The sequence below is a fragment of the Balaenoptera musculus genome, chromosome 3, assembly GCF_009873245.2.
Source record: "Balaenoptera musculus isolate JJ_BM4_2016_0621 chromosome 3, mBalMus1.pri.v3, whole genome shotgun sequence".
NCBI lineage: Eukaryota > Metazoa > Chordata > Mammalia > Artiodactyla > Balaenopteridae > Balaenoptera > Balaenoptera musculus.
In genome coordinates this window covers 109,578,969-109,605,217 of record NC_045787.1, presented here as the reverse complement: position 1 = coordinate 109,605,217, position 26,249 = coordinate 109,578,969, and the positions used below count along the sequence as shown (strand labels likewise).

At 37.7% G+C, this 26,249-nt stretch overlaps 1 protein-coding gene across 2 annotated transcripts; it reads left to right on the top strand.

Annotated features, from left to right (window-relative positions):
- The first annotated feature begins 953 nt into the window (after window positions 1-953).
- ZCCHC10 (zinc finger CCHC-type containing 10) lies at window positions 954-20,231 on the top strand. Of its 2 annotated transcripts, XM_036848403.1 has the most exons (4): window positions 954-1,034; window positions 14,065-14,226; window positions 17,873-17,914; window positions 18,570-20,231. In XM_036848403.1, the coding sequence occupies exons 1-4, from the start codon at window positions 994-996 to the stop codon at window positions 18,835-18,837; spliced, it is 513 nt and encodes a 170-aa protein (XP_036704298.1). In that variant the 5' UTR covers window positions 954-993; the 3' UTR covers window positions 18,838-20,231. The 2 variants fall into 2 exon arrangements, with proteins under 2 accessions (XP_036704298.1, XP_036704299.1); XM_036848404.1 differs by lacking the exon at window positions 17,873-17,914 and having other exon boundaries at window positions 972-1,034.
- Window positions 20,232-26,249: the final 6,018 nt, after the last annotated feature.

The window sequence follows — 26,249 nt, the reverse complement described above, 5'->3', positions numbered from 1 at the left end:
ACAGAAACATACATACATATATATATTTCAAAAAGTTATCTATACGCAGACCTACTAGAGAATGGACTTGAGGACACGGGGAGGGGGAAGGGTAAGCTGGGACAAAGTGAGAGAGTGGCATGGACATATATACACTACCAAATGTAAAACAGATAGCCGGTAGGAAGCAGCCGCATAGCACAGGGAGATCAGCTCAGTGCTTTGTGACCACCTAGAGTGGTGGGATAGGGAGGGTGGGAGGGAGACGCAAGAGGGAGGAGATATGGGGATGTATGTATATGTATAACTGATTCACTTTGTTATAAAGCAGAAACTAACACACCATTGTAAAGCAATTATACTCTAATAAAGATGTTGAAAAAAAAAGTTATTTATATTTCAAAGACTGGATTTAAGAGAATAAATTTCCACGACTGACACTAAATACTAAAATATCCTTAAAGAATTAATATTTGTATAATCTTTTTCCAGTTGAAAAAGCAGCTTTACCTATATAGCCTTATAACATCATTATGAAAAACATAAAAATATAAACAATTAACATATATTTGCATTTTATAGTTTGCTAAAGTCATTCTTTTTCAATTGATGGTCCCAACCTTGTTGAACTCATTCCTTTTTACTTTGCTATCCAAACTACTTCTAGTGTCCTGAACACTGCAGTTTCATTCATTTATATATATATAAATTCATTTGTATATAAAGATGGCTAGATGGATCCCTCATTCTAGAATGTTCTTCCCTGCCTCTCCACGCAATATACGTGGACCCATCCTTAAAATCCCTCATTCAGACCGGTCAACCCTCAAACTACAGACGCACACAAGAAACACAACAGACCAGGCCCTAACCACTACTTGCCCCCAGAGCTGCCCCGTTAGCTCTCCAGGCCCGACTGGTCCCGCCCACGCCTACGGCCTCCGGAGTTCTAAGTCCCCGCCCCCTCTGAGGAGTTTCCCAAAACCCAGCGCGGCAGGCCTCAGCCGCGCTAAGATGGCGACTCCCATGCATCGCCTCATAGCCCGGAGACAAGCGTAAGTTAGGGCCGGAGTCGGGCCGCGGGGCGGGCTGGGGGCGGGGAGAAGCGCGTCAGCCGGCTAGTGAGCGGGTGCCGGTATGCGGGGTCGGTGTGGGATCCTCAGCGTGGCCCGGCGGAGGTTGGCCGTTTTTCTCACACGTCGCCTGCCCGCAAGGGGCTCGGGCCAGGGCGGTAAGTTTGATGTATGTGGATTAGCGATTTCGTGGAAGACGGCTGCGTAAGACCGCTGGGCGGGACCTAGGGGTGCCTGAAGAGAGTCTCGTGTTAAGTCTCGCTAAGAGTTTTATGCCCCTTTGCCAACCCGGCCGCCCACCCCCACGCGTGACCGGGCGAAGCCTGTAGCCCTCGTCCAACACCGCCTAGTCTCGCCGACGTAAACCTTCAGCTTCCTGTGCAACCTCCAGCCCAGCTGGCTTTTCCTGCCCCTTCCTATCGCCTTCCCTAGGAACAGCCTGACTTTTCTGCCAAGCTCTCGTCTCACTTTCTGCCATTCATTCTCCAACAAATATTAATTTATGCATTACCTATCGCTCTATGCCGGTATTTGGGTGTAAGTAAAAAGAGGTGTTCAAGACAGAATCCCTGCTTTCAGGAAGCTTACATTCTATTGGTGGAAAGAGCCGATAAACTAAACATTTTAAGTAAATACAGTTGATGACAAGAGCTTTGAAGGAAATAAGAGGTGATGGAAAGAGAAAAAGGTCCAGGTTAGGTTGGTTGGACTGGAAAGGCATCTCTGAAGAGGTGGCGTTTGAACAGAGATCGGAAATGTGAGAAAGGAACGAGTCATGACAGGATTTGGGGAAAGAGCACCCAGACTAGCATAATTGTTTTGAGACAGCAAAGAACTTAGTTTTTAAGAAACAAAAGATGGCCATTGTGGATAATGAGCGAGAGAGAATAGCACAAGAGGTTTGCTGTGAACAGATAATGCAGGAGTTTGTGCCAGATGCCCCTTTCTTGTGAAACCTTTTTTTTTCTTCTACCAGTCTGCATACCCAAACAACGTCTGACACTTTTTCACTCTGTTAGCTTTTCACGGCATCACCATTTGCCCGTTAATAATATATCGCTCACAGTCTGCTCTAATGTGTATATTTATATTTCTTTTTTAATAAATTTATTTAATTTTGGCTGCATTGGGCCTTCGTTGCTGCGTGCGGGCTTTCTCTAGTTGCGGCGAGTGGGGGCTACTCTTCCTTGCGGTGCGCGGGCTTCTCATTGCAGTGGCATGTCTTGTTGGAGAGCACAGGCTATAGGTGCGAGGGCTTCAGTAGTTGTGGCATGCGGGCCCAGTAGTTGTGGCTCGCGGGCTCTAGAGCGCAGGCTCGGTAGTTGTTGGTGCACGGGCTTAGTTGCTCCATGGCATGAGGGATCTTCCCAGACCAGGGCTCAAACCCATGTCCCCTGCATTGGCAGGCGGGTTCTTAACCACTGCTCCACCAGGGAAGCCCCTGTATTTCTTTTTATATTTATATTTTGTATTCTAAGAGCCCTGATCCTTCTCTTCTCCCTTTCATCAGACTACCTCTCATGCCTGATGAGGTTCCTTGAACATAAGGATAAAGACTTAAGGAATCAGAATGAAGTAGTAGTATGCTTGGTGGAGGAAGAAGGCTTTGAAGTCATATGGTTCTGAGATCAAGAATGGAGTAACAGTAATACTTAATAGATGTGCACTAAATGGTATCACCATAGTCTAATCTCTCTCAGGTTTGCCCTATTGGGTGTTGGTTCCATACTTGGTTAGATCACTCCTTTGGTCCTAAGATGGCTGCAGTATCTAGGGTCCTTTATATCCTCTCAGCTTCAAGTTGATAACATCTCATTGTCTAGATTGGGTTACATACCCTACCCTGAACCATGTCTATGGGATTATGAAGCTTTGATTGACTTGGATCTCATTCTCTTCCCAGCATAATTGAATGGATCCTTATAAACCAATGGGTGGGAAAAAACATAAAATAAAATAAAAATAAATGAATGGGTGGGTAGGTCAGAGGAGGTAATGATTGCTAGATTGACAAAACCAACCAATGTCCACTTAAATATGAAGTGAAAGTAACACTTCTAGCGCTTTTAACATAAGTTTTGGAGTATCAGACAGTTAAACAGCTGGTCCATTTCTGCAGTATGCTTGTATTTGGTACATGAGCTACACAGAAGTAAAAGACAATCTTAGCTTTAGGAGCTTCTAGTCTTACTGGAAAGAAAACATGGTGTATAATGAAACCTGTCATGGTTTGCAGACTGTCGGGACAGTTCCCAGGGAGTTGGAGAGGGAGGGCCTTTAGAGGCAAGGGGAGTCCAGGAGAATTTGGGGGGAAAGCAGAAGAGGAGCCTTTACTTTTCATTTTATATTCATCAAAAAGATTTAATTTTATTTATAAAGAGCATATAGCACTTCCATAAGAACAAGTCTTAAACTACAAGTTATGAGAAGTGAGAAAGTACTATTGACGTTGTTTTTAAAAGTCTTTGGACTAAAGGAGGAAAAGGGGGAAATTTGAACTTTTCATTCAGCAGATCTTTCAGGGACTTAACTTTGAATCAGATTTCACCCACATATAATTATATGCAGAATGAGAAGACTGGAACTGAAGCCCAAGATACTTGAGGAGTGAGTTATAGAGCCCTAATCCACTCTGAATGTATTTAAGGCACTTGACCCAGGTGATTGCTCCCCAACATAACAGAGATTTTCCAGGTGAGACGGCTGTACTGCTGTTGGTAATCTGAGAACCCCTGGCAAACAGGAGCGATGCTGAAGGACTGGATGTAGGCAAATGCTGTGTTTTGATTTTCAAAATGAGAATGGTAGATTCCACACACCAGACCAGTGAACTTGATATCCATTCCAGCCAAAATTCTGGCTGGATTTATTAAATACGTTCAGAAAGAAAAGCCAAGATCATCAGGTATCAAGTCATTACAGATTGATACTCTTTTTGCCTTTTAGGTATTTGGATTTCAAAAAGGCATCTTAAAAAGTCTCTCACAATATCCTTGTGAAAACAGAACAATTAGGTACATCAATTGAACATCATGGACAAAGAGTATTGTTTAATGGGTTTAAGTAAATATATAGAGGTATCCCATGGTGGCCTGCAGAGTTTGGTCCTCAGTTTGGTCTTGTCAACATTTTTATAAATGACTTGGATGAGGACACATGTGCGTGTTTATCAAATCTGCAGTTAACACAAAGCTGAGAGGGATAACTAATACAATGGATGACGAAATCCCAATCCGGAAAGGTCTTGACAGGCTGGAACTCTATGTTGAGTCTAACAAGGGTACAAGTAAGTATTGTAATAGTATTTTTTTTATTTCAATTTCCAATTGTTTGTTCCTAGTATATTGACTTTTGTGTATTGACCTTGTATCCTGTGACCTTATTAAACTCATTAGTCCTAGTAGCTCCATTTTGTATTCTTAGGGATTTTCTAGATAGATAATCATCATTTATATTATATTTTTTGTTTATTTGGTATGTACATTTTTAAGATTTTTGTTGCATATTACCAAATAGCCCTTCAGAAAGTCTCTGCAACTTACATTCTCACCAGCAATTAAGAATGTGTATCTTACTATATTTAGAGTGCCCATCCTCCATCTTTGCCAACAATAGGCTTAAAAAACAGCTTTGCCAATCTGACAGAAATGGTATCAGAGAGGGTGGTTTCACCCAAAAAGGCTGTACCATTAAAACGCTTCCTTAAGCCTTAGCTTAGAATATAGAAATGGAATATTATTAAATAGGGTATTCATTTGAAAAGAAATAAATGCTGATCTTGTTCATTTTGAAATTATAGGTGTGTCTCATTCAGTATTCTATATGGAAGATTTAAGTATTTTTAAGGGTGTTAATGTTTAGAACATCATAGGTGGGCTTTAGATATTGGTGAACGTTTTGTTTATAACAACAAAAAGCAGACTCCACAGTGCTGGTAGATAATATTTTTAATGGCTGGGATCCCAGGTTATAAGTTTCTTAATATTGGGAAAACAAACTATGAGTTGGAGAAGACTTTATTTCCTTGATTCTGAGAGGCTTCCACCCTCCTACATATTTTCATTGTTAGGAAATATTGTGAAAGGCTTTGAAATGGATTTAAAAAAAAAAGAAAGATTACTGACTGATTTGTCTAATTCCCTATCCTGGCTAGTGACTCTGTGAGGGCCTGTGCCTCACTGTCTTTGAGCCATATATATATATATATGGCTCATATATATATATATATATATATATATATATATATACACATATGGCTCATATATATATATGTTGTTTTTTTTTTAGTTATTTTTGGCTGAGTTGGGTCTTTGTTGCTGCGCACGGGTTTTCTCTAGCTGTGACGAGCAGGGGCTACTCTTCGTTGCGGTGTGCGGACTTCTCATTGCGGTGGCTTCTCTTGTTGTGGAGCACGGGCTCTAAGCGTGCGGGCTTCAGTAGTTGAGGCTCATGGGCTCTAGAGCGGAGGCTCAGTAATTGTGGCCCACAGGCTTAGTTGCTCCGCGGCATGTGGGATCTTCCCGGACCAGGGCTCGAATCCGTGTTCCTTGCATTGGCAGGCGAATTCTTTACCGCTCCGCCACCAGGGAAGCCCTCTTTGAGCTATTTTAAAATAACTCTGTAAATTGTAGAAAGCTGGTAGAAAAGATTCTTACCCATGAAAAGGCAGTACAACTGATTCTTGCCCTGTGTCTATTGACCAGTTTTTAACTATTTGTAAATTCGTTTCCTGCATTCCTGATTGCCCATATATGTGTGTTGTGTGGATTCTGTTTTGAACCAGCTGCAACATCTTACTGGTTCCCTTATTAATTAATGATTAAATAAAACCTTTGACATGTGTTCATTTTATATTTATATGAGAGTCATGATTTTACATTTTTTACTAATTATCCTTTAATGTTTTTGAATTTATTATTTCTGGAATGCATATTACAATTGTGTATATATTAAATGTGTTAGTGGTTCTTTTTGCCTGAAAAGTGGGTAACTTAATATTAAGTCCATAGAGTGTTTTATTATTGATAGCCTTAACAATTTGCTACATTACACATTCAGATAAGCTCTGAAGTTATAGTTATGGTTCTGGCAGTTGCTTACTGCAATTTATGAACTATTACTAGGCAAAAAGCTGACTCTTCTTTATTATCTTTCAATACTACCACTCAGGACTTCCCTGGTGGCGCAGTGGTTAAGAATCCGCCTGCTAATGCAGGGGACACGGGTTCGAGCCCTGGTCCGGGAAGATACCACATGCCGCGGAGCAACTAAGCCCGTGCGCCACAACTACTGAGCCTGCGCTCTAGAGCCCGCGAGCCACAACTACTTGAGCTCACGTGCCACAACTATTGAAGCCTGTGCGCCTAGAGCCCGTGCTCGCAACAAGAGAAGCCACCTCAAAGAGAAGCCCACGCACCACAACGAAGAGTAGTCCCTGCTCAGCAACGAAGACCCAATGCAGCCAAAAATAATTAAATTTATTAAAAAAAAAAAAAAAAAAACTACTACTGAGTAGTATTTCCTTGCTTGAAACATTAGTTCTTCACATTAGGATTGGCTTAATTTTTGAACAAATGCTAAAAATAAATGACTGTCAAAATTACAGAAGCTGGCTGACGATGTGGGAATTCATTAATGAAAAGCATACTATAAACAGTATATGTCCTCTTAAACCCTTGCCTATTTAAACAGTCATTCATTTTACAAACATTTACTGAACACCAATTATGTGTTCCCCAGGGATAAAAAGGTGACTGCTCTAGGTCGAAATTAAGAATCCAGCATCCATCCATCATGCAACCATGTTTTGAGAAAATTTAAATTGCCATGTATCGTTTAGTCCAGATAATTGATTAGCCTAATGTGTGGATGATATTCACAACTCCCATTTATTTGTATTACTTTATGCCAGATTCCTTACTGCTTTCTATACAAACATCCCAGTCTGTAGAATGGGGATATTGTTCTCAACTCATTGGGTTGTCATGGGGATTAGATTGTATTGTATGTAATAATAGTACTTAGCTAAATTCCTGGCACAGTAAGTATAAACCACGGTTATGGTCTTATCTAATTCTCACAATAACCTAGTGAAGTAGATATTATCCCATTTTTTAGAATAGAAACTGAAGTTCAAAAGTGGCTTGCTAACGAGCCTAAAGCTATTGTAGTGAAAGAGCCAAGATTTTTAAAAATTTTTATTGTGTGTGAACTATAACACATCTACAAAAAAGTTCAGACAACATAAATATGTCCTTAATAGGAATATAAAGAGACATCCCATGTAACTACCACCCAGATCAAGTATTTAATAAAAAATTGCCAGTATACTAGATGCCACCAAGGCGCTTTCCCAATCACAACCTCCTCCCTGCTTCCTAAAGTAACCACTGTCCTAACATTTATGGTAATTACTTACTTGCTTCTGTTCTGTGCTTTTACCATCTAACTATTCACTAGAGTTTAATTTTGCCTGTCTTTAACCTTTACACAGAATCAGACAATTTAGATTCTTTTGAGTTTAGCTTCTTATATCTAAGCTCCATCTGAGCTAAATTAAGCTGGAATTTGTTCATTTTTATTACTATGAAGTATTCCAGTGTATTCTATACCACAGATCATACATTCTTCTTTGATATTATTTCCAGTTTTGAGGATTTTACAAATCTTGTTGTTAAGAATATTATTATAGTTCTTCCTCTTCCTCTTCCCTACTTGAACAAGTTAGTCCTAAAGCCGTGAGGTGGTATGGATCCATGCAGAGGACTGACCTGGCACTGGAGTATCAGAGCTGAAGGGGAGTAACTAGGGCATCTACATAGGGATGTGAACTGGCTTGCAGTGCCAGCAGGGTGCAGAGGGCATCCAGTTGAGGGAAGGTCCAATGCAGGGCACCAGATCCCAAGCAGAGTGAGGGGGGTTTCCACACAGGGAGAGCCATTTAGCACAAGTTGTCACCCTAGTGGGGAGAATGTCTCCATGGGGGAGGGGAGGTATAATTTGGTATGGGGTGGCACAGTCTAAATAGAAAGAGAAATGAGTTCATGTGAGGTGGGCTGGCCTGGCAGTGGAAGTCAGAGCCCAAGCAGGATGAGGAGCATGTTCACATGGTGCGTGTGGGAGGACAGCAAAGGGCAGAGCGCCAGAGCCCAAGTGGAGTAAAGAGGGCATCTGTCAGGGGGAGGGGGCAACAATGGGCAATTGGTTTCATAAGACAAATTGACCAAATAAGTAAATCTGTTAAGGGTAATGGGAGCCAGATTTCTCACTGAAGGAGGAGGAGGTATGGGGAAGGAGAAAATAGAATAAATTCTGTGAAGTTGGATTGGAATTAAAGGGATCGCTATGAATTCATGGTTTTCAAAATATGTAGTTAAGTGTAGCTGTAAGTGTGTGTATTTGATACATGGATAGTAATGTGTGTGTTGTTCCCTAGCTCTGTCCACTGAGGGTACCTGGGAGCAGCAACATTCCAGTTACAGTGAGCACATGTGTGCCCTGATCTTGACTCTGAATGTCATCAGGGTTCCATCAGGCTGATTTCAGGCCTGGAAAGGCCTGATTTCAGGACAGGGAAAGTATAAGATGAGCCTGGAATTTTTTGTTGTACCAGAAAGCAAGGAAGTGCTCAAAGAATGAAGGAAACATGTCAAAAGAACACAGAATCCAACTTGGAAGGATTCCCACTGACCAAATCTAGGGCAATCTGAGCATCAGAATAAATCATGGTAACGGATAGTAACTCATTCAATAAAATAGAAAAATAAGTTCATACTGATAGATGAATAAATGAACTAAAAATTTAATGAGCAGGATATTTATGTACTTTCAAATACCAACCCACAAAATACTTATTAATTGCTTTATTAGTTATTAATTATAGTTGTATAACAAATTACCCCAGAATTTAGTGACTTCTAACAATAAACATCTCAGTTCTGTGGTCAGGAATTCAGGAGTGACTTAGCTGAGTAGTTCTTTTTTCTTTCTTCTTCTTTTTTTTTTTTTTGGCTGCCTCAGGTGTTAGTTGTGGCACGCGGGATCTTCATTGAGGCATGCATGATCTTTTGTTGTGGCGTGTGAGCTTCTCTCTAGTGGCATGTGGGTTTTCTCTTTTCTAGTTGTGGCATGCAGGCTCCAGGGCACATGGGCTCTGTAGTGTGGCACGTGGGTTCCAGAGCACATGGGCTATGTAGTTTGCGGCTCGCGGACTCTAGTTGAGGCGCGGGAGCTCAGTAGTTGTGGTGCGCGGGCTTAGTTGCCCTGCGGCATGTGGGATCTTAGTTCCCCAACCAGGGATCAAACCCGCGTACCCTGCGTTGTAAAGCGGCTTCTTTACCACTGGACCACCAGGGAAGTCCCAGCTGAGTGGTTCTGACTCAGGTTCTCTCCATATGTTTGTGGTCAGGATGTTGCCAGGGGCTGCAGTCATCTGAAGACTTGACCACAGCTGGAGGATCTGCTTCCAAGATAGCTATTCACAGGGCTGTTGGCAGGAAGCCTCAGTTCCTCACCACGTGGGCCTCCCTAGAGGCTGCTTGAGTGTTTTCATGACATGGCAGCTACATGAGCTAATCTTTAAAGTCACGCTCCATCACCCTGCTTTATTCTGTTAGTTAGAAGCAAGTCACTAAGTCTTAGCCACACTTACGGGGAGGGTAGTTAGGCTCCAGCCCTTGAAGTAAGGATATCATCGAACTTGTGGACATAATTTAAAACCACCTCAATTACAAAAGGACAAAAAATAACTTTATATTGCAAAATCTGGTCAACCCTCCTTAATGAAGAGATCAAAACGAACATCATCAGTAACAAGACAAATTGAAGTCTTGTGTCACCTGACAGGAATACAGTGAGAAGAACATGGCACATTTCTGTTATATTCCTGCCAAAAATACATGGCTTGAATCTAATCATATAGAGATATCAGATGTTGTAGCCAGCCTCCAAGATGATCTCCAGTGATCCCTGCTTCATGTGTACTCTCCTCCAGAGTTGGTCTGTATGACCAGTAGAATATAGCAAAAGTAATGGTATGTCATTTCCAAGATTGGGTGATAAAAGACTGACTTCTTTCTTGAGTTATCTTGGTTACTCTCCCTGGGTAAAGCCATGTTGTAAGCAGCCCTATGGAGAGGCCAGCAGGCAAGGAACTGAAGCCTCCCATTAGCCACATGAGTGAACTTGGAAGCAAATCCTCCAACTCAAAATTGAAACACATTCTACAAAATAACTGGCTGTAATCATCAAAAAGAGTCAAGGTCATGTAAAGCAAGACACAGGACTGAGGAACTCTTCCAGACAGAAGGAGACTAAAGAGACATGACAACATGTGCAACATTGATGCAGAACTGGATTTTGCTATAGAGAACGTTTTTGGGACATTTGATGAAACTTAAATGGGGTCTGAAGATTAAACTTAAATGGGATCTTGAAGGTATCAACATTAACTTCTTGATTTTGATGGTTACATTGTGTATATGAGAATGTCCTAGTTTATAGAAAACATGCAGTAAAGTATTCTGGTTTGATGAGGCATCAGGTTGGCAACTTACAAATGGCTCAGCAAAAACAGTTCACAAATGATTTAGCAAAAATAGTTCTTTGAACTGTACTTAACAGCTTTTCTATAAGATTGTGATTATTTCAAAACTTTTAAAAGCTACATAAAGGAAAGCAATATTCCAATATTATTATACATGTTATCTGGTATAGTTTTGTGTAGATTTCTATTGTGTAAGTACCTGCAAGTGGAATTGCTGGACTGTAGAGTATGCATTTCTTCAACTATAGTGGTTTTTGCTTTTTCTTAGGTTAGTAATGAGCACCTTTTCATGTGTTTATTAATTTGTTTCCCAATCCCATTTTTGTACTGCTTTTCCATCTTCCACTTTATCTTATTTTTCTATTATACATCATTTTCCTTAATGATTCATAAGAGTTCTTTGTATACTTAAGATGAAGCTGTTGGCAAAATGTGTTACAAATATCTTCTCCCACTCTTTGGCTTCTCTTTTTACTCTCTTTATAGTATATTTTGATGAACAGAAATTCTTAATTTTTGAAAATTCTTAATTTTAGTAATTCTAATTTATCAATCTTTTATGATTAGTGCTTTTTAAAAAATTAATGTATTAAAAAAAATTAATGTGTTTATTTATTATTTTTGGCTGTGTTGGGTCTTCGTTGCTGCACGCAGGCTTTCTCTAGTTGTGGTGAGTGGGGGCTACTCTTCCTTGCGGTACACGGGCTTCTCATTGCGGTGGCTTCTCTTGTTGCGGAGCACGGGCTCTAGGCACGCGGGCTTCAGTAGTTGTGGCCCATGGGCTCAGTAGTTATGGCTTGCGGGCTCTAGAGCGCAGGCTCAGTAGTTGTCACACATGGGCTTAGTTGCTTCGCAGAATGTGGGATCTTGCCGGACCAGAGCTCGAACCCGTGTCCCCTGCATTGGTAGGTGGATTCTTAACCACTGTGCCACCAGAGAAGTCTTAGTGCTTTGTTTTTGTTTCTTAAGAATTCCTAACTCAAATATGTCACTTTTTTTATACTGTCTTTTAAACCTTATTGTTTGGCCAAGTCTGTAATCATTGTTGGCTTATGGTTAAGTCTTATTTTTACCATATGCATAACCAGTTGTCCCTACATCATTTATAATCTAACCTTTCCCCCCACTGCTCTTTAATGCCATGGTTGTCATAAATTGCTCATGTATACATTAGTCTATTTCTGGACATTCTGTTCTGTTCCACTGGCATATTTGTATATATTTGCTCCAATCTCACATTCTTAGTTATTATAGCTGTATCATAAGTCACTGTCTTTTATTTTTTTCTTTCAGTTTTATTGAGATATAGTTGACGTACAGCACTGTATAAGTTTAAGCATAATGATTTGATTTACATACGTCATGAAGTCACTGTTAACAATAAGTTTAGTGAACATCCATCATCTCATAGAGATATAAAATTAAAGAAACAGAAGAAAAAAAGTTTTTTTCTTGTGATGAGAACTCTTAAGATTTACTCTCTTAACAATTTTCATGTATAACATATAGCTGTTAATTTCATTAATCATGTTGTACATTACATCCCTAGTACTTATTTATCTTATAACTAGAAGTTTGTACCTTTGACTGCCTTCATCCAGTTGCTGCTCCCCCTATCCCCCACCTCTGTTAACCACAAATCTGAACTCTTTTTTTTATAATTTTTTTGTTTGTTTTTGAAATATCGTTTACCTACAACACTACGTTAGTTCTGGGTGTACAACAAAGAGATTCAATATTTCCGTACATTACAAAATGATCACCACAAGTCAATTTCTTTTAATCCAAGTCTTCCCTACTTGTTCCTTTATAAGGGTATTTTGGCTATTCTTGGCCTTTTGAATGTCCATATACATTTTAGGGAATAAGTTTAAGTTCCATACCAAACAAGCACCTGTTGAGATTCTGATTGGCATTGCTTCGAATCTATAGATCAGTTTGGGGAGAATGGACATTTTTTACAATATTGAGTCTTTCAGTCTATGAACATGGTAATGCTTTTATTTAGCTACTTATTTAGATGTTTAATTTCTCTCAGTAATGTTTGTTTTCTGCATAGAATTCTTGCACATATTTTCTTTCACTTATTTATAAGTGCTTGTTATTTTTCAGGATGTTATAAATACCACCTTTTAAAATTTTATTTTTAACTATTTTTGTTAAGTAGAAACTCAATTGATTTTTATGTGTTGACCTAATATCTAATAGAAAGTTTGGCAAATGATAGTCCACTGAATCCTGCCTGCTGCCTGTTGTAGGCTTGCAAACTAAGAATGCTTTTTACATATGCTTGTATATATATGATCAATTTGATGATAGAGAACACTAATTTTGAACCTCAATTCAGTGAAATGTTATCTTATAGAAAAGAATTCCATTCTTCTCATTAATAACCCTCTTTTATGTGAAATATTTTCGTTAATAAAATATTTGTAGAAATTTGTTTTCTCTCTTGTGATATAAATACCTTTGTAATATCTTCAATTTTGCCTCTTGGTCTGCAAAGCCTAAAATATTGACTCTCTGACACTTTATAGACAAAGTTTACTGACCCCAATATAAAACCTTTCTAAACTCACTTATGAATTCTAATTATTAAAAAATGTTTTGGGACTCCCCTGGCGATCCAGTGATTAGGACTTCACGCTCCTAATGCAAGGGGCAAGGGTTCGATCCCTGGTTGGGGAAGTAAGATCCCACATGCCGCATGGCAGGGCCAAAAAAAATTTTTTTTATCTGTAGAGTCTGTTGGATTTGCCATTTACATGATACATCATCAGTAAGGAATGACAATTTTATTTCTTCCTTTCCAATTCCTTTATCTATTTTTCTTCACTTGCCACACCTTAATTCAATTTCAGGGACTGAGATTTTTCTTAGTCTCCTAGGTGACTAGAAGCTGGGCTGCACTTGATAAGCAGTTGCTTTATTCTTAGAGTAAAGCCCTTCAGAGTCCCAACTCTGAATGCATAATTTGTCTCCCTTGCTCCTTATAAGTGATACTTGCTTACCCTCCTGAGTTGGGAAAAAACCCCAGCACAAGAGTTGACTTAAATGTAGGGCTGACCACTCTGGGTTTCCAGCTTCTTCCATATCTTGGCTTGGTTATTCTTTAATCTCTTGTTAGTTCTCTGGTACCTCGAGCACAGTGTTAAAAATGTTTTGACTGTCTTTTCTAGTTCTGAGCTGAAGAGTTTGTCTGAGTTACCTAGTCTGCCATTACTGGAATGGAATTGAGGGAAGAAGATTTGAACTCAGTTCTGTCTAACTGCCAGGTCCATGCTCTTAACCACTTACTGTATTGCTTTGTGATTAAATCTAACAAATAATTTAAAGTGTAAAATGATGCTTTTTTTTGAATTGTACCTTTATATAAGCATCATTTTATGCTTATATTGTTTATGCTTCTCACGACAGAAAATGTCAGGTCAAAAATTTAAGGCCTGTATTCTATTTTTTGCTCTGTAGTGAAGCAAATAAACAACATGTAAGATGTCAGAAATGCTTGGAATTTGGGCATTGGACTTATGAATGCACAGGAAAAAGAAAGTACCTACATAGGCCTTCAAGAACAGCAGAACTAAAGAAAGCTTTAAAAGAAAAAGAAAGCCGATTATTATTACAACAAAGGTAAGGTTACATATGGTGTCCAAAGGAATATTTATTTGTATTTATAAAATTTATTAAGGGGCTAAATATCTTATGGTGGTTATCCAGATTTAGATTATATTGTAATATTAGCTAATGTTTAATGAGTGTTACTGTGTGCCAGGCACCGTACTAAGGTCTTTACAATTATTAGCTTATTTCAGCATCACATCTATACCGTTAAGGTAAGTACTATTATAATTCCCATTTTACATATGAAGAAGCTGAGGCATGGAGAGATTCAGTAACTTGCTCAGTGTCACACAGCAAGTAAGTGGAAAAGTTAAGTGTTAAATCAACTATCCAGTCTCCAGAGTCCATGCTCTTAATCACTTTGCTTTCTTGCCTCAACTGCCAATGAAATGACAGCAGAATACTATGAGGTAGATTATATGAACTGATATGGAAAGATATCCAAAGTAAGTACCCAAGATACTTATACTAAGTATATAAACAAGGTAGAGAACAATATATATAATCTACTATCATTTATGTTAAAAAGGGAGACAAAAGGAATAATGGAGCTTTTTTGGGGGGGGGAATATAAATGGTTGATAATAGTGGTTCTTTTCTAGAAGGAGAACTGGGTAGGAGGGAAAAATTGTTATTTATCCTTTTATGCCCTTTGAATAACGCTTTTTGAATTCCCATGAAATAAGTAAGCTTATGTGTTTCAGAGAAACTGAAACAGGAAGGTGTCAGGTCTACTTAGTGCTGCATATTAGAAGTAGCACCTTCATGGGGACCGTTAGCAATATAATAGTGTCTTAAACATCTGGATTTTGCAGGCAGCAGTCTTCCAGTTTGTGGACAGGAAGGCTCTTCAAGGGTTATACAGGAATAGACAGGTAACCAGTTTGTAGATTATCAATATTCATATATGTTTCTTCCAAAAATAAATCTGTATGAGACCTTGCCTACCCTTCTCTAATTTCACAAAAGAAAGGCATACCTCTCGCCTATCTCTAATCTTACCTTGGTATATTGTGCTCATGTATAAAATCCTAGAGACTTTTCAAAATACTGGTGTTGTAAGAAAGTGAAAGGCCCAAATTATTGGGAGCAAGTTCTTTTGTAATTATTTTTCCCAGTAAAATTGAAGGAGGATCTAATTGAGTTGTCAATTTAAAAGTATATTTTAATGATACATCGTTATGTGACTTGTGGAATATAACATGGGAGGAATTCAGAGAACTGAGTGACATTGTTACAGCAAAACTCTTTCTATTCCCATCTACCTGTTCAGGTTAACAAGCTTTCTCAGAGTTAAATCTGTAAAAGTTAAATATAGGAATTAAATTGATACTGAACCCTGTCATAGTCAAGCAATAAGATCCATGGATACATAAACTAGAAAAAAAAAATCCATGTCATTAAGAGGTACAGTTCCAGTGAAATTTTTTTATGTATAATAGTTACTAAAATGTATAATATATTTTACATTGTTTTAATCAATTTGTATAGTAGTAATGATAATGGTAATTCAACTCAGAATTTTTAAACACTTTTAAAACCTTATGATCACAAGTAATTAAAAGATATAATATCAAGTTATGTCTATATTTTTATTGCAGAGAAATGTAAGTGATCACTAAAATTTTCAGCCATGAAAATATATTAGGATACATTCTGTGGGGAAAGGAGGATAAAAATTCAAGTTCCAAGAGGAAAAGGGACAGTGTAAAAGTACCAATTGTTAAAGATAAGCTTGTTCATTTTTTTTAAAAATTAATTATGATACGTATCAAATTTTGTGGTATTTACAATTACCAAAATGATGTAACGATTTTCTTTTTAAAATATCAATATTTAATATATAATATGCCAGACTTTATACCCTTTGAGGGGAAAAACATAATTCTTCAAACTTCTTTTATTAGGAATGTAAGCAAAAAATGTTTGAAGACCTCTGTCCTAAAGAATAAAATATAAGAGTTATGAATAATTTCATTTCAATATTTACTTTTGTTTTTCTAGTTGTATTACACAAGTATCTTGGTCTTAAAAATACATAGAACTACATGAATTTTAGTTTTGGCTCTGTTACATAAAGACTGCTGAATTTTTGGTTCAATGATAAAATTATGGAAGTGTGTGAATTTCAGTGATCTTGCATTCTTGTGATGTGACTTAACAAATGTACTTCTACCACTTATTTTACTGCAAAAATTACAGTTCTCCAGTAAGTAATTCCATCATGTAAAACAGCTTTACATAAATACATATTTATATTTGAGGACTCAGGAAATAAGGATATAATGTTATCTAGGTAATATAGAGAAGTTCAGAATATACAAATGTTAAATTTACAGGACAGTTTATAGTAATAGAAGTAAATCTGTAATTTTAAAGCCTGATTTAGTATGCATGTTGTTTGGCAGCTGTATAGCAGCAAGCCATTTGTGTATTTCACTCAGAAATCTCCAGACTTTGTTCTTTATAAATAATGTGAGGGAACACAGTCTTGAAGTATTAAGTCTCTGGTTCTTAAGCAGTAAATAACTGAACGTTTGGGGAACATGCAGAAAAAGAAATATTTTGTTTGTTTGTTTGTTTTTGTTTTTTAAATTTTTTTGGCCATTCCTCGCGTCATGCAGGATCTTAGCTCCCAGACCAGGGATCGAACCTGGGCTCCCTGCAGTGGAAGCACAGAGTCTTAAGTACTAGACTGCCAAGGAAGTCACAAGAAATAGTTTTTTATTTTTTTTGTTTTATTTTTACTTTTTATTTTTTATTAGAGTTGATTTACAATGTTGTGTTCTTTTCAGGTGTACAGCAAAGTGAATCAATTAAGAAATGGTTTTTTAAATTAAAGGTTGCTTTTCTTTTTATATGAAATGGCCATTTATAATACCATTCTAGAAACCCAAATTATAAATTACAGCTGTTGTGCTATTACTTGCTTTGTTCTGTTGTTCACTAAATAGTCAATTTAGCCATGTCAACCTAAGTTCAAAACTAAAAAAGAGGGGCTTCCCTGGTGGCACAGTGGTTGGAAGTCCACCTGCCAATGCAGGGGGCACTGGTTCGAGCCCTGGTCTGGGAGGATCCCACATGCCGCGGAGCAGCTGGGCCTGTGCGCCACAGCTGCTGAGCCTGCGCTCTGGAGCCCGTGAGCCACAACTACTGGGCCTGTGTGCTATGGCTGCTGGGGCCCACGCACCTAGAGCCCGTGCTCCTCAACAGGAGAGGCCACCATGGTGAGGGGCCTGCACTCCACAAAGAAGAGTGGCCTCTGCTCGCTGCAACTGGAGAGGGCCTGTGCACAGCAATGGAGACCCAGTGCAGCCAAGAATGAATAAATAAAATAGATGAGTTGGGAAAAAACTAAAAAACAATCAAATTGGTGTGTTTGGTCATCTTAACTACTAACTTACCTGGCTTCTAAAGTACAGTTGATAACATTTGTCTTGCTTAAGTGCTGGTTAAGTTGACTGCGTGTACCATATACACCTGCAACAGGAAACTTTCCTCTTGGTTATAGCAATAAACACTGGACTCTCAGTACATGTGATAAAAGACAAAGTTTCTCCAATGAAAAAAGTTTTGGGGATAGCAGAAGCATTTGTCTGAGCTGTTTATAATCACTGTATTAACAGGAGCTTTCTCCCCCCTTCACATTTGTCAGCATTGGAGAAACTAATGTAGAAAGAAAGACCAAGAAAAAAAGGTATGTGTGGCTTTAGTATTATATAAATAATATATAATACTAGTTGGAGGAATGGGGTGTGTGATTTTAAAATAATAGTTAAAGATTTGGATCTGAAGTCTCTTGTTTGCAATTCATGATTAAATATCATCCTGTTTTCTGATATGTTCCTCTGTTTACCTATCTGGAGTTTCTTCCTTCATTTATCCTTTTTCTCCAACTTTCTAGAGTCCTTGTACCTGGAAATAGTAAGTAATTTCTCTTGTCTTAGATTAGGAAATGTTATTAGAGTGGTAAGAAATTATTGACCAGCTGTATCTGGTATAAAGTAGTTAAGGTTAAGAAGCATTTACCACTCTACATGAGGTTTAAATAAACCCAGTTGTTAAACTGCAACTTTATTCTAACATCATTCACTCTGGAGCATAGTATAGTAGGTACACATATCTCAGACTCCATCCAAGAGAGTTAAATTGCTGTAGTAAAAGACCTTGTGGTTGGGGGGAGAGGGTGGGCACAGTGGGGTTATTACAGTTAAGCAATCCTCGAAACATCAAATCTAGAGATGACATGCTAGCAAAGCTTCAGTATATATATATATACATAATACTCAAGTGAAATTGCTTTTAAACATTCTATTTAATGTCAGCTTCTCATGCATATAATTGTCTAATAGGTCTAAGAGTGTAACCAGTTCCAGTAGCAACAGCAGTGACAGTTCAGCCAGTGATTCTTCATCAGAGAGTGAAGAGACCTCTACCTCATCCTCCTCAGAGGACAGTGACTCTGATGAAAGCTCCTCCAGTTCATCATCTTCAGCCTCCTCCACAAGCTCTTCCTCGTCCTCCGATTCAGACTCAGATTCCAGCTCTTCCAGTAGCAGCAGCAGCAGCACAAATAGTAGCTCTGAGGATGAACCACCAAAGAAGAAGAAAAAGAAATAGCATTGTTCCATCCATGTTGGACTGATGGACTAAAAACATTAATGCGATTCTCAGAAGAGAATTTAGAATGTGTTAAGACCAAATAGGTTAACTGATCAAAATTTTTAGAGTTCAAAAGTTTCTAAATGTTTTACATTGTAAGAGCATAAAGAGTATTAATAATGGATTATATATATAAAGACTTTTTTATTTTAGGGGTGAATCTTGTTTTTTTTTTACCTTTAAAATATATCTCTAAAATTAATCAAAGCTGAAATCTAGTAAATCTTTTTGTGATGAAACCTATCTTTTCTCCCTGTGACATAAATGCCATACTTTGTTATATGTTAGTGCTATGTATCAGACATGTTTTCAGGATAATGCATCAGAATATCTGTCTGGCAGTGAATTTCTAATGCTTTTGGCTGTATGTTATTATGTAAGATTTAATACCTCTATAAGCTTAGAGTTTTCCTACTGTTAATAAGTGTGCTCTATTTTTATGTTTATGTTCAGAAAGTTGTTCTGACTTCTTGTCCTAAGTGAAAAGTTCAAGGAATCTGTTAATAAATTTATACCTTTTGGATGGTACAAGTTTCAAGTTACTGTGTTGTATCATTCATTTTCTTCTGGTTCTTAGAGTTACCCTTTTATGACAAAAATTATTCTAGAGGAACTTAAAAAGGAACAAAATTCTGAAACTACATAGGACTCTAATCTTGGTGCCTTTTGAGAAATTCAGTGTATCAGAAAAGAAAACAGTCATTTAAAAAGCTAACTTAAGTAAAAGTGATATAAATACCTTTGTGTGTTGATATGCTATAAAAGGTACCATTCAAAGGGGGAAAAAGGTAGAGGAAGAGAGGTAATTTTTAGAAAATTAGAGTGATGTTGGTTGCCTTTTACTAAAATATTCTTAAGTTTTCATAAAGATTGCCTTTTACCATTTTGCAATTGTGGTATGACAGTTTATATGGTATCTGGTCGTATATGACAGTCTACTGCATAAATATGAATGACTTGGATTAATCTGGTGTGTTGACATAGCATATACACAGTTGAAATCTAGCATGAAAGTTTAAAAAGAAATACTGCACAGTATTTCTTAAAAGTAAAGTACCAGGCCATGGTGAAATTATTTGGTTTAACATCACATTATTTTGTGATGTCTTTTAAACTTTTTGGAAAGAGGTATCATTTGTAGAAAAATCTTGATTTGGGTTAAATATAGGTTTTTAAAACTACAGATGTTGTCTTTTTTATATTTTTATGAAAAAGCAGTAGAAAATTACTTTTGAAGGAATGGACTTCTATTTAAATGTTTAAATATATGTATGTTGTGAGTTTAAAGATGTATTACCTGTTTTACAGAACCGTTGGTTTTCAATGATTGTAAATAAACTCTCAAAACATCATTTTAAGGCTCCATACAGAATGTGTCAATTGACAGGCAAATTTAATAAATTACTAATGAAATACAATTTACAATGTAATCTCTGTAAGGGCAATTTTAGCAGTTAAACTTGGAAGAGAAACAAATGTGTACATAGGTTACATCACTTGCAATTAAATAAAGCTCAGTTTGTGCTGACGAGCTTATTAATAAGCTGCTTTTATCTCTTTGCTGTTTTACTTAATGCCATTTCTTATCCATTTACATGGTAAGAGCATTTAAATTCTAATTATTTTTACTATTACACATGTTAAAAGGTATACCTGGAAAAGTACAGAGGACAGGAAATTTATTCTAGTCACAGTTTACTCAAAAAAGCAGAATCAATGGCAAAGTGGAGAGTCACTTCCAAAGAGTTTCTCCCCATCCTGCCTAAAAGCAGAACTCTGGATGTTGAATCCCTGGCAAATGTAATAAATGTATTATTTCTCAACCACAACCACAAACATATCAAAAGGAGACATAATTAGATCATAGGTTTTCACTCCACAAACATTTGTTAGTATGACTATATAATATAGTAAATTTGTCTTGGTATCAAAATACGGCATGAGGCCAAGTTAGCACTGGAAATGGAAAAAAGTACAGAGAAGGTGTACTTTATAGTCATGGTTTTATTTACTTTTTTAACTTGCTATTTTGAACTGACTGTAGATTTACAGAAAATTTATAAAAATATTACAATTTCCGTGTATACCTCACCTAGCGTCCCCTAATGTTAGCATCTTATATAACCATAGTACAATGATCAGAACCAAGAAATTAATATTTGATAAACTACTGTTAATTAAATCAAAAGCCTTACTCATATTTCATCAGCCTTCCCAGTAATGTTCTATTTCTGTTCCATTACATTACCCAGAAAGTACATTTAGTTACTTCTAAGTCTGAGGCTAAGTTCCTTAGTCTTTCCTTGTCTTTCATGCCCTTGTAACTTTTGAAGAGTATTGATCAGTTATTTTGTCTAATGTCCCTCAATTTGGGTTTGCCTAGTGTTTTCTCATGACTGAACTGATGTTATGCTTTTTGGAAGAATATCACAGAAATGAAGAATTCCCAATGTCGATAAGTCATTTATTATTGGTGATGTTGACCTTGATTACTTGGTGAAGGTGGCTTCATCAGGTTTCTCCATTGCAAAGTTACTGTTTTTCCCGTTTTAGTTGATAGATATCTTGGAGGAGATACTTTGAGACTTTGCAAATTGTTTGTCCTTACAGTCAGCCACTACTTTTAGTGGATCTTGTCTCAAACAATTATTACTGTGATGTTTTGCAAATGGTGATTTTCCATTTCCTTCTTTACTTCTACACTAATTGGAATTATACTCTTAAGGAAGAGCTGCCTCTTCTCCCCCATTCATTTAATAAATGGTACTGTGGACTCCTGGATGTTTATTTTGTTCTGTGGGTTAAAATTCAATAATAGTGTTGCTTTGTTGCTCAAATTCTTCCACCTTTGGCTATTATTAGAAGAGTTCCTTCAGGTAGGCTCCTTCGTTCTTTCAACAAATCCTCATCTTTTTGTTAGGACTTCCTTACTTTCTGGGACCACAAGATGTTCCGGGTTCATCTTGTGACTCCTTGCCCCATCTTTGGAAGCAACCACTTCTCCAAGGGGCCTACCCTGATTTTAATTGGAGAATGGTGTTTAGAATCCATGATCTGGGTGCTGTCTTAGTAGGTTTCTTATACATTTTGTATAATAGTGTTCTAAGGTAGGTAGTTAAGACATGGAGACCTGCCATTAGCAGGAAGAAATTAGTTAATTCAACATTTCTCAGCTTAGCTTTTTTTACTTTCACAGAACTCTTCCTCAGCAGCAAAGCTCTTTGACAACAGGTGGAAGAGACAAAGTCTTTAATTAAAAATTGCCATTAGAGACTTCCCTGGTGGTCCAGTGGTTAAGACTCCGTGGTACCAATGCAGAGGACAGAGGACGAGGTTTCGATCCCTGGTCGGGGAACTAAAATCCCACATGCTGCGCCGTGCAGTCAAAAAAAAAAAAAAAAAAGTGTCATTACTTCCTCCCATCCCCCACGCTACAGTATATCTAAAGTGAGGACACAGGCCAAATATATGCCATATTCAGACCTTGGGTTATGGTGCCTTAATTGAAAGAAATTGGCCCAAAGCAATATTTCAAATTGTATTTTTATATGCTGTCCTGTGGGTTTATACATCCTGGGAAAATTGTGCCATAAAAAGATTTAGGTGTGGGGACTTCCCTGGTGGCGTAGTGGTTAAGAATCCGCATGCCAGTGCAGGGGACACGGGTTTGATCCCTGGTCTGGGAAGATTCCCACGTGCCGCGGAGCAACTAAGCCCATGCGCCACAACTACTGAGCCCGCACTCTAGAGCCCGCGAGCCACAACTACTGAGCCCACGTGCCACAACTACTGAAGCCCACGCATCTAGAGCCCGTGCTCCGCAACAGGAGAAGCCATTTCAATGAGAAACCCGCGCACAGCAACGAAGAGTAGCCCCCACTCTCCGCAAGTGGAGAAAGCCTGCGCGCAGCAGCGAAAACCCAAGGCAGCCATAAATAAATAAATAAAAAGATGTAGGGGTGGTCTTGGTGGTGGTGGTGGTGTGTGTGAAAGAGGGAGAAAGGCAGTGTGAGAGAGGAAGAGAGAAAGGAAAGCCAGTACAATACCTGGGTTGCAGACATTCTCAGATGAATTTTAGGAGAGGTTACAGATGGAAGTTGAGGACCTGGAAATTGCCAATGTCCTTGAAAAGTCTTTTGTGTACCCCCAAAGGCACTTGTGCATGCTATTCAAGGTAATCAGTAATAAACACAAACAGTAGTATAACTCCTATTTGGAAGGTACTGTACCATGATGTATAAATAACACTTCAACAGTGATTTCCTTGGAGTTCACTATCCGTTGGGGATACACACACAAAAACATTGAGAACAATGGAAAGAAGACTTTCACTGAAACATAGCAAATTGAACCCATGTTTATTACCATTCCTCCCCACACCTAACTAAAATGGTAGAAAAGAAACAAAGAGCATAAACCCATAAGGCAAAGAGAAAAGGAGAGGAGATGAAACATGAGAAATTGCAACTCTTTTGGAAGCTGGAAAGTTGATAGAATCCTGAATGCCAACTTAAACAACGAAACAAGGGCAAATTATAAGTCTACAGTGATGGAAAGTCAACAGGAAGCAAACCAATTTGTGCCACAGAACTTTGCAAAGGCTCCAAACTTGATGGTACCATACACTCGTCAGCCAAGGTGCAGGGAGGGCTCGAAGACAGAAAGAGTGGTGCTAAGTTTATGTAAGAAACTGCGCCCCTGTGTACTCCTCTCCTGTTTGTGCTGTTTCAGTGGGTTTATTTTTATTATTATTATTTTTTATTACTTGAATGTGACATATTGTGAGTTAACAGTAGTATACACCTGGGTTCAACCTGCTATGATTAATGAATACTATGTTAATTTATACAAGTTGCCATATGCTACAAGCCACTTGGGTTATAGATAATAAATGCTATTAAACCTCATTGATAAATCCCCAGGACTGGATCTTACTCTCCCCAAAATTCTGGACAAAATCAAGAATGAAATACCATGGAACTATTGGGTAACATTTTTACATGGACATTGTGGTATACACTTGATAAAACAATTCCCTTCCTTAAGAAGTCCTGAGGGTACTCTGAAAAGATTGGTTCTGTACTAGGCAAATCCATAGGATCACTAAACATATAAGCCAATACAACTAGATACTTGCACAAAGAAAATCATTCCTAACTAGTTAGCTGCCTTGAGGGGAATCAGTGAGTATGTGGACAAAGGAGGAAACACTCATTCACATAAAATTTAACAGCTAGTATTAAGTACCTGTCTTTGTCCTCTGAGGATTCATAGGCTATTAATAAACACTTATAGACGTGTCTTAAGTGGTGCAAGCTTAAGTCACTAGAGAGCTTAGAGTAGACAATTGCAGGGAGAGTTTGGTAAAGCCTTTCAAGGGAGGTGTATTTGGCTGAGAAAGAGTTGTTGAGCCCATGCAAATATATATGTGTGATTAATACTCAGATATATAAAATATAGTTATTTAATTAATTGATCAGCTTGTAATCAACATTTAAATGTCCAAGAAAAATTTTTTTTCACATTTTACTAGATTTATTGGTTTAATATCTTTAGCATTAAGATAAAAGAATGAGAGATATTATTTCAATTTTTCAGAAGAAAAATGAGGGTCACTCCTGGGGACGTTGGTCCTCAGAGCCTTGATACAGCTACTCATCCCCATCACTCTCTGCAAGGCCAGAGGGAACACATCCCCTTACAGTAGAGTCTCTGTTGTATGATTTTTGTGTTCTTGTTTGTAATTTATGCAAGCCCAACACAATTATACTAACTTAACACATTAAAGATGAGAGTGCAAAGGAGGTGACAGATATGAGAGCTATTGAGAAGGTAGAAATGACAGAATTTAGTGATCGGTTGATTTTGGTGGTAAGAGAGGTATACCTAGGAAGGTTTCAAGATCTGTTGTTTGGATGACTGGGTAATAAAAGTATTCATTTCAGTATAATTATAACAATAATAGCAACTACTACCTTGGCAAATATAAACTGACGCTAGCAATGGGAGAAATGTCAAACTATTTTTAACATAATGGAATACTACAGTTTGTGAAAATTTTCAGATACCACTTGGGTATCTGAAAATGTGTCTATAGAGTTTGATAGTGACCAAATTGCTAATAGTTATCATATTTGGGTGGTAAGATTATAAATACACTTTTTATTTCCTTACTTCCAATTTCTCTTTTTTATTTCCTTCCTTCCTTCCTTCTCTTGACTGTCCTTACTTCCCTTCCTTCATGCAGTCCTTCAGTCTCCGTACTTCATTCCGTCCTTCCTTTCTTTCTTTCTTTTCTTTCTTTCCTTTATTTTTCTCGTTTCTTTTCTTTATTTATTTCTTTCGTCTTTCTTTCCTGCCTTCTCTATTCTTTTTCTGCCCTTGTGCTTGCAGATCCCCAAGAGGGACTGAACCCTGGCCATGGCAGTGAACAGTGACGAGTCCTAAACCCACTGGACCGCCAGGGAAGAATTCCCTCCAATTTCTTTTTAAAACTTTATGAGATGCACTTGACCTACAATAATCTGCACATATTGTAAAGTGTATAATTTGATGGATTTTGACATATGTATACACTCATGAAATCATCACCACAAGCGAGATAATTAAACCTTGCCCCACAAAGCGTCCATGTGCCTTTTTGGAATCCTTCCCACCCATTCCTCTTTGCTTACCCTATCCCCCACTGATCCCCAGACAACTACAAATATAGTTTATTTAACTATAGAATAGTTTGCATTTTTTGTATTTATATAAATAGAATTATATAGTATGTACTTTTTTGGTCTGCCTTCTTTCTCTCAGCATAATTATTTTGGGAATCATTCTTGTTCTTATGGCTGTCAACAGTTCATTCCTTTTTATTGATAGTAGTATTCCACTGTATGGATATACCAAATTTGTTTATCCATTCATGTATTGATGGACATTTAGACTGTTTCCAGTTTTTGGCTATTACAAATAAAGCTGCTATGAACATTCATGTATAAGTCTTTGTGTGGATATATGCTTTCATTTCTCTCGGGGAAAGTCCTAGTGGCGAATGATTAAATATACTCTGAACCCTATAAACCAATAAAATAACAAAAGGAAGCACTATAGCTAAAAACCCAACAAAGGAAATAAATGGAATTCAAAAAAAAAGAAAGTAAAAGAGGAAAAGAAAAACTCAAATGGGACAAATAGACAATAAATATCAACATGACAGATTTAAACCTAATCATGTCTGTAATCGCATTATATATAAATGATCTAAGCACTCCAATTAAAAGTTAGGGATTATCGGATTGGATAAAAGAGCAAGACACGCTGCCAACCAGAAATGCACCTTAAATATAAACACACACATAGGTATACTAACACTAATAAAA